At 37.4% G+C, this 9,585-nt stretch overlaps 1 protein-coding gene across 1 annotated transcript in view; it reads right to left on the bottom strand.

Moving 5' to 3' along the window:
• Positions 1-185: 185 nt before the first annotated feature.
• The window catches only part of LOC132139720 (whirlin-like), a 56,129-nt gene continuing 46,729 nt past the window's right edge, over positions 186-9,585 (bottom strand). Inside the window, exons 11-13 of the mRNA XM_059548296.1 lie at positions 9,217-9,392; positions 8,983-9,099; positions 186-545 (exon numbers count right to left, since the gene is read on the bottom strand). Of these exons, the coding sequence (XP_059404279.1) occupies positions 363-545; positions 8,983-9,099; positions 9,217-9,392 (476 nt within the window). The 3' untranslated portion in view covers positions 186-362. The remainder of the gene's footprint in view (positions 546-8,982; positions 9,100-9,216; positions 9,393-9,585) is intronic.

Raw genomic sequence — 9,585 nt, 5'->3', positions numbered from 1 at the left:
AGAAAATATACTGTTTTCAACATTGATAATAACAAGAAATAATACAAAGATGTTTTCTTGAGCACCAAATCAGCATATTAGAATGATTTCTTAAAAATAATTTGACAATAAAGATTAAAGTAATGGCTGTATAAAACAAAAAACAATGAATGAACAACAAATGAACAACAGTGAATGTTTGTGGCAGCTGCTCGTTGTTTAGCGAGAACACAGACGTAAGGTGGGTGTGTTGCAGCTTTCGAACTCTAAGCTAACTGTGACTCAGATATGACAAGCATGACTCATTCAGCCCCTCGTGCGGACTTGACATAAAGTGCAAGGTCTTTGCAGTGGCGTCTAGTAAAACTCTCAAGGGATGACTTCTACAGAGCAAAGTTGAACTCTGCAATCAAAAATTCAACATAGTCTTTGTCTTTGGTCTTAAAGGCCTCCGCAATGACATGAGTCACGTCCCGTTGCTCCATGCCTTTAAGTGACACGCCATTCACCTCCAGAATCACCTGACCCACACGTAACTGTCCAGAGATATGCACAGAGCCCCCCTTCTGGGAGACAAAAAGAGAAAGAGAGAAATAAGCAAAAGAAGTACTACAGCTGTCTCAAACCTTCCAAAAAAAGAGATCATCTATCAAAGTGAGAGAAGAGACAAGTGGGAAATGGGGGAGAAAATGATGGCTTGCTCTCTCAGATATGGCACTTCGTATTGAGAGCTTATTAGCTGACCTCCTGTCAAAGTATGAAGATAAAGTGCCTGAGGACAAGTAGAAAGAGATAACCAAGATGAGTGTTCTGGTTGTCATTTTTCGTTGAGCTGGAAGGAGACCAGTCTAATAGTGCTGCTTTAGGCTAACAAATTCCTCTACGGTCCACAATCAGGTTACGCCATGAAGGTGCGACTGTCATACAATCCTGCTGGAGTCTGATCTAATTTGTCAACATTTATTACAATTGAACTGTCAACATGACACCCAAGCTCTACATGTCTCATAAAGACTGAATAGTGAATGCTCACATAAGAAACATTTGATTAGAACCAAAGTGGATCTTAGTGCGGTAGCCATGGTTACACCTCTGACATCGGCTCATTGTGCCGTGCATTTCTTTCAGGTTGGATTCAATTCGTTACCATGTCAGTAACGTCTGAGATGTCACTCTAACGTCACATACTATATGAGGCTTTAAAAATACTGCTTTAAAAAAACATAATCAATAGCCGTTATGCCTAGTTAAGCTTTCAAATATGATCCGCAGCACATTCTTTGTTTTAAAACAAACAATTCACTCTAGGAATGTGGCATTTTACTAAATTGAGAAATATTAGTATTACCCTGGTCATGGGTGCCGTATAGGGGGGAAACGTTAGGACAATTCCAAGGGCCCCTGACTGACAGGGGCCCCAACAAATAGGTCTTATGTCTTTGATTTTACTTATTTTGGCAATAAAAGTTAAATATCACCATTGACCAAAAAATGCGCGGCGCGCTAGCAGTGTTAATTTCGTTAATGAAGACAACGAACATTTTTTATGTGACTAAGACTAGACGTTGACGAGCTAAAAATAATATCCGATGACGAAATTATGATGAGATTTATGCAGCATTTTCGTTAACTAGACGAGACTGGACTATAATGTTATTTGAGGACTGTTGGACATTCAAAATGCATCCTGTAGGCTATTGTCTTTTAAAATGTGCGTCCCTGTCATTGGATTGTGATCGGATGAGGGCCGTTTCATATCTATTCAAAATAACAGCTGCAGTGGATGGATAGACTAATAAAATGCTAGCTAGCGATCTGAAACAATGGCCTCAGCACCCGAAGGGGTAGGGATGAGGTGACCAGACGTCCCATTTTTCCCGGGAGTCACAATCAGAGATGTATAGTAACGAAGTAGAACTACTTCACTACTGTACTTAAGTACTAAAAGGCGGTATCTGTACTTTACTAGAGTATTATTTTTTTCTCCTACTTCCACTTTTACTTCAGTACATATTTTCGATGAGTTTAATACTTTTACTCCGATATTTTTTTTATGTGCTGCATCGTTACTCGTTACAATTATAAAAATGTTACGAATCATTCCATTACAAACAGAACTGTAGATGGCAGGTTTGATGAAGCTGGCACATCATTGAGCGAATCAAGCGATTAAGAAGACTGCGCGTGCTGACTGAACTGCTGTGAAGAGAGAGATGAACACCGAGCCGAGCCAGATAATGACTCGTTCACGAGTCAAGAACCGGTTGCATCGGTTTTCGAATCACCAGTAGTTCTTTCTGACAGTTCGATTCAATAAACCAGTTGAAGAAAACAGTTCACCGGTTCTTTTGCGCTCGACGTAATGGCATCATTGGCGTTGACTGCAAGCCTTCGGTTTACCTGGGCTCATAACATTAGCACAGAATCAGTTCAGAATCAATCACCAAAAGAATCAGTTCGGTTCAGACGCTCTGTGTGTCGGTTTGCTTTCACGCTGAATCACACATGCGCAGTATCATCAGCTCCTCGGTTCTCGAATCGGACACGTCTGACAGAAACGGTTCTTGACCACTGATCTATAATATAAGTTATATATATAGATCAGTGTTCTTGACTCGTGAACGAGTCAGTCTGTTGTTCATAATCTGGCTCGGTGTTCATCTTCAGTTCTCTCTTCACAGCAGTTCAGTCAGTGTACTGTTTGAGTGCATGCATTACTCCGGGATATTGGTTTGTTTTAACTCACAGGGAGTGTCAGCCACATTAAACAAGTTAACAGCTTAAGTCATTTGTGGATTAATGCGTATTGGAGACGCGAATCGTTTAAAACGACTCAGTTCGATTTGGTGAACTGGTTCAAAAAGATCCGGTTAAATCGAATGATTCGTTCGCGAACTGGATATCACAAACTGCTTTGTTTTGAACTGTCTTACAACCGACACGGAAGAGAAGACAATGCTGAATAAAGTCGTAGTTTTTGCTATTTTTGGACCAAAATGTATTTTCGATGCTTCAAAAAATTCTAACTGACCCTCTGATGTCACATGCACTACTTTGATAATGTTTTTCTTACCTTTCTGGACATGGACAGTAGACCGTACACACAGCTTCAATGGAGGGACTGAAAGATCTCAGACTAAATCTAAAATATCTTAAACTGTGTTCCAAAGATAAATGGAGGTCTTACGGGTTTGAAACAACATGAGGGTAAGTTATTAATGACATAATTTTGCAAATTGGGCGAACTAACCCTTTAATCTGTTTTTTGTTTACAAAAAGTTACAGTCAAAGGAATTGTGATTGTCCTTTAGGTTAATAATTTGAAATGGTAAAAACAGTATGTTCAAACTTTTGACTACTTTCTTTTAATAACTACATAACACAATACTTGTACTTTCAGAACTTGAGTAGTAAATTTTCAAAAGGCTACTTGCAATACTTAAGTACAAAACATGTTGAATACTTTAGTACTTCTACTTAAGTGTGGTGCTTAAAGAGCACTTCAACTTCTACTCAAGTCATTTTTTTGATAGAGCACTTGTACTTTTACTCAAGTCTGGGTCTCTAGTACTTTATACATCTCTGGTCACAATTCGTTGTCGATTAACTTAAAGTTAGTGAAGGCGGGGTAGGCGGAATCACGCTGATAGAAGTGTTCGTTCTCTCTCTTTCTTTCGCGCGTGCACTCCACTTCCTCGGTTCTTCTCACATACAGCTCGCGAACAGTTCTCATCGCTCAAACACACACACAGCAGTCCAAATGTTTATTTATCGTGTAGAGTATCTCACGTAAATACAGTAGGTTATGGATTAAGTGAACGTGAACAGGTGGGTGAAAACTGAACGTGTGTCTGTATTCCATGGATGTCTTGTCTTAAAAGGACAGCATTCCAAATTAAATACCTAACTGTCAAGATGTTAAATAAATGTATACATGTTAAGTAAAACCTACAGTATCTGAAAAATGAGTTTAATTTGAATCTCTATTGTACAGTCGTGGCCAAAAGTCATATTTTCCCTGATGAAGCCCCTTTTCGATTGTTTGGGGCATCTGGAAAAAGGCTTGTCTGGAGAAGAAAGGGTGAGCGCTACCATCAGTCCTGTGTCATGCCAACAGTAAAGCATCCTGACACCATTCATGTGTGGGGGTGCTTCTCATCCAAGGGAGTGGGCTCACTCACAATTCTGCCCAAAAACACAGCCATGAATAAAGAATGGTACCAAAACACCCTCCAACAGCAACTTCTTCCAACAATAGTTTGGTGAAGAACAATGCATTTTCCAGCATGATGGAGAACCGTGCCATAAGGCAAAAGTGATAACTAAGTGGTTTGGGGATCAGAATGTTGAAATTTTGGGTTCATGGCCTGGAAACTTCCCAGATCTCAATCCCATTGAGAACTTGTGGTCAATCCTCAAGAGGCGGGTGGACAGACAAAAATCCACTAATTCTGACTAACTCCAAGAAGTGATTATGAAAGAATGGGTTGCTATCAGTCAGGATTTGGACCAGAAGTTGACTGAGAGCATGCTCAGTCGAATTGCAGAGGTCCTTAAAAAGAAAGGCCAACAATGCAAATACTGACTCTTTGCATAAATGTCATGTAATTGTCGATAAAAGCCTTTGAAACGTATGAAGTGCTTGTAATTATATTTCAGTACATCACAGAAACAACTGAAACAAAGATCTAAAAGCAGTTTAGCAGCAAACTTTTTGAAAACTAATATTTATGTAATTCTCAAAACTTTTGGCCACGACTGTTTTTGTCTTATTGTGCTTCTTTAAATATACAGTGTATATATATATATATATATATATATATATGTATGTATGTATGTATGTATGTATGTATGTATGTTGCTCATTTTCCACTTCTGTTAAATGGATAGTTCACCCAAAAATGAAAATTGTCATAATTTATTCAAGATTTTCCAAATGTATTAATGTATTCCTTGACTCAGATTCCTCATAAGCTTAATTGATTTGGTCTAAAGAGAGAAGAATTAATAAATTAAAAATTATTTTAATTTGTAAACTACATATAAATTAGCTACCTAAATAAATTTTGGTAACTACAGTTTGGCTAAAAGTAATGACTAAAAGTTGACAGAAATGCAATGACTTTTCGTCGACTAAAACTATGAAAGACTCAAATTACTAATATCTGACTAGACTATTAAGCATTTTTGTCTCAAGACTAAGACTAAGACTACATCAAAAATGCCTGCCAAAATTAACACTGTGCGCTAGAAATACAGAGACCATAATGTTGAGTGGTAAAATAAAATCTGGTTTTCAGAAAAGGAAAGAGAGAAAAGAGAGAGAGGAAAGACAAAGAAAGGGTGTTTTTCTGTATCCCAGTTTTTCACCAAGAAAGGTGGGTAACGTTAGCCTTTAGTCTGTGAGTGGTATTAACCTGTTGTCCATAGTGAAATAAGCTATAGCTGCAGGCTAGTGTTAGCCGTGATTAGAGTTATGTAAAGCTTTTGGTAGGACAGTTAGGTCCTAGAGATGTGGTGTCAACAGCTGCGCAGAGGGGGCCCAATTAGATTTTTTTGTCATTGGGCCCAAAATTCCTGACAGCGCCCCTGAACCTGGTGTAAGGTATCAGGGACAATCAAGCACAAACCCATTTACTATTCATTAGCTTAAAGCTAGAAAATAAATCTGTTTTTCTAATCATTTTTCCTTCCTATGAAGGTCAGCATTTTCAGGAAAAATGAATAAGCAGAGGAATAATCTGATGGTATCAAACAGCACTTTAAAAACTTTTCTCTTCACAGTTGCTTTTTCTAACAGACCAGCCAACAAATATGCTCAGGTAAGTGCTGGGCGGTAAACCGGTTCATACTGAAAACCGGTGTATATTTTCGTTACGATGTTAATTTTGAATATACCGCCATACCGGTGTATTTAATTACTCAGCGTTCGGATTAACGGATTCCAGCTGCACGAGGTTGCGGTCCGTCAGTGCGTTCAAGGAGCGGTGCTCTGCAGTAGTGCAGCGATTGTTAACGTACTATTTTTCTATTTTCTATTTTTGCTGTGCTGCAGGCGCTGAATTAAAGTGTAAGCGCGTTGTTTGCGGGAAAAATGAACATGGATTGACATGGAAACGCAGTCAAATGGGTTTTTGGCTAGGTTTAAAACAAGAAAAAGAGCACTTTTAGATAAACAAGGAAAACAATATATATGTTCACTTTTATGGAAGCAGAAAAACAAAGTTCATTAAGACCCGTGGGATTGCTTATATAAATATTAAAATATCTTAACAAGAAAAGTTGGCTAATTATTGTGTTTAAATGTTTTGCCGCTTGCTTGAGCAGCTTATACAAACCTAGAAGTAAAATGCATGAATAATGCGTTGTTTATATTTATTGAGTTTAAACTAATGTCTATATGAAAGATTGTTACTGTTCTGGGATAAAAGACTTACGATGCTGAGAAAAAAAAAAAAGTTTATATATATATATATATATATATATATATATATATATATATATATATATATATATATATATTTACATGATATGAAATCAAAACAATGAACAAAATGTTGTGTTTGTGGACTAAACAGACGCGGATCAGTAGCGGACTGCAAACACGTCCTGTGTGAAAGCACAATGAGTCCGTGCTGCGGACTGCATATGCACTGCAGGCAGATTATGCATATAATATCCATTTTATGCAAGTGCTGTCGGGCTAAAATTGTCGCCAAAGGTGGCAACACAAGCAATTTGCTCCAGCACCTTAGCCGCAAGCACTTGGAATATCAACCAGCAGAATATGCATTGTACACCTGATTATGCATGAAAAAAAAAACCCCGTCATAAACCGGAAAACCGGTATAATTTTGAAAAAAAACGGTATATACATTTTTGGTCAAACCGTCCAGCACTAGCTCAGGTCCTGCTGGGAAGTTCATTTTTAAGCTTCGGGTTCAGTCATATCACTTTGTTTGGCGCAAGATAACGATGTACCTTACCCAAAAATACTGCAATAAATAAAAGATGTTTTTTTCTTTTTATATATTTTTTATTAATTTATGAAGTTACATGCAACTTAGCTAGTTTTATTGCAAGTTAAATAATATATCAAATGTCCTACATTTCGCAATTTCCACAAACAAATAGGCCTATACCATCAACTACTGAAACTGCATCAATATTTTATCACTCAAAGAAAATCCTACATTTCTCAATCACAATTGCGGTGGCATTCATATGCATACAACTTATAAATATGATCTTTCTAAAGTGACTGATGCACCATTAAACAGATTCCTCCAGCCAATCCAATGTCAGCACACAGACTTCTAACAGGCAAAGAGTGTTTCTGATCGTCTAAATCGTGAGCTGCTTCCTAAACTCCTTTTTTTTCAGGGAGACAGGAGTGATGTCTCAGGACATTTTCTGGACAAAAGACCTGCACCTTTAATTATGAAACATGTCCAGATGGGTCTGTGACAGGCTTTTTTCTCCTCTGACCTTTCCAGTGGTGAGATTTACAAATGCTGGTTGTGTAAATTGACAGTCTATGCAAATTTCAAGGATACTCTACCAAGCAACAAAGAATACTAATACAGCAACACTGCTACAGCACTTTGTCTTCGGTCAGCACAGCAGTATCAGACATCTCTTTAAGAGCTATTAGATACAATTTATCTTATTTATTTATTTTTTCATACCCTAAAGCTATAGTCATATCACAAGCTGCTTGATCCCAATGTTTTTTAAATATGCAAGCAAACATATTTCTGTGCAAAGCCACTTTGTGCTAAAGGGGAAATCTCTCACCTTTTTGTTGAGTGAACAAAACAATGAGAAAAGCAAATACACATGCACATGAATTGGGCCTGAATATGCTAATGTGCTCCATTAGCTAACAGATGCTAGGCTAAATGTGATAAAAAATTTGATGAAAACAAACCGGCTCCTTAATATTTAAAACTTACTGTAATGTTATAACTAAAGATTAATCTAACATCTTTATACTGTACAAAGATAAGGGGTTTATCTAATGGCAAAAGTATTAATTGTGTCATAACTAATTTCTAATAAGAAAACTGGAATTGCTTTTCATGCAGAATCGTAATTATAGTCATGATGAAGAAGCAGGTTTTACTGACCTAAGCATTTATGTGTCTATGAGAGAACAGCTTTTAAAAGCTTTTTGAAACCACATTATATACGTTACAGCTGTATCTTGCACCTTGATGGGAGTAATATCAGACCTTCACAGTACATTAGCAACCCTTTCCATTATGGGAACAAAAGGTACTTTGTGGGAATAATAATTCTGAAGACTGTGATACTTTTATGCTAACATTTCATATTTATTACAGAAACAAATATATACATGTGGCTGAGTTTGAACACTACAGAATGTCAAATCAACATACTGTATAGCCCTGCTCCAAAACCTAAGGAGCTGCCTAGCTTTTCTATTTCTTTGTTGTTGTTTTTTTTTTTTTTTTTGGAAGCTCATAGGTGACTGATCTGGAATGTTATACACTAGAAACAAATCAAACAGGGTCAAGCACAGAAACTCATGCAAATCAGATTAGGCTCATAAAGCTGATTTCAACAGAGTATCATATTCCTAAGCTAACAATACAATATTCCAATAACATAGCACACATGGATTTGTGGTAAAATAGTTAAATTGTAATTAGACTGAATTATTTTTAACAGTGATTTTCACATTTATATAAACAACCATTCAAAGGTAAAACAGTTTAATTATTGTTTATTTTTTTCAGGATTCTTTGATTATAATAGAAATCTTTTATAACAATATACTCTCTCTTTTGATCAAAATAATGCATCATGGCTGAAGAGAAGTATTTATTTAAAACGTCTTACTGAATCTAACAGTAGTGTATTTATTTATACAATATTTTCAATGAGCTTGCTGATGCACATTCTGGGATTGCTTTCAAACAGCTAATCTTTCTTAGCTGTAACTTTGAACTAAACTATGTCCAGAGCGCTCTGACCCACCTGTATGGTCGCAATGCGTGGTAGAGGCTGTCTGGTGTTGGCACCCCCTTCTACAGTAATACCCAGTGTACTGGCACATTTGGGCACCCGTACAAGTGTAGGCTCCATTATTCCCATCTAAAACAATGACAAACAGGGCAAAAATGCGACATTAAGACATACATAATACTGTATAATGGTTATTTATATGATGAAATGACACTAACTCATTTAAAAAAACAGAAGAGAACTTGCCGCTGCTCTCTGTGTGAGTCCTTCTGCTCTGCGTGTACCACCTCTGACCTGGAAGAATGGAGCTTTACCTGGTCGAGGGCTGCTGTCCTTACTCAACCCCCCAGCCTCTGCGATATCCACTCCACTGTCCTCACTCAGAGTCTGTCCGCTGTCTGACAGCTGGGACAGTGTGGCTCCTGGGAACACAGACAAATGAGCACACAAACCATAAATAACCACACAACTTCGCTTTCACAGATTAGAGATCTGCATTCAGAATTTATGTGGACCTCACATATTATTTGGATCTGAAAAGAGTTATAGAAGCTGGAGCTTTTAGGGCTGTTAATATGTTAAATTAGTGTGACTAATTATTTTGGATGAATGAGA

The sequence above is a fragment of the Carassius carassius genome, chromosome 4, assembly GCF_963082965.1.
Source record: "Carassius carassius chromosome 4, fCarCar2.1, whole genome shotgun sequence".
Classification (NCBI taxonomy): Eukaryota; Metazoa; Chordata; class Actinopteri; order Cypriniformes; family Cyprinidae; genus Carassius; species Carassius carassius.
The sequence above is the reverse complement of the archived record's forward strand: the minus strand, read 5'-3'. Positions and strand labels throughout refer to the sequence as shown.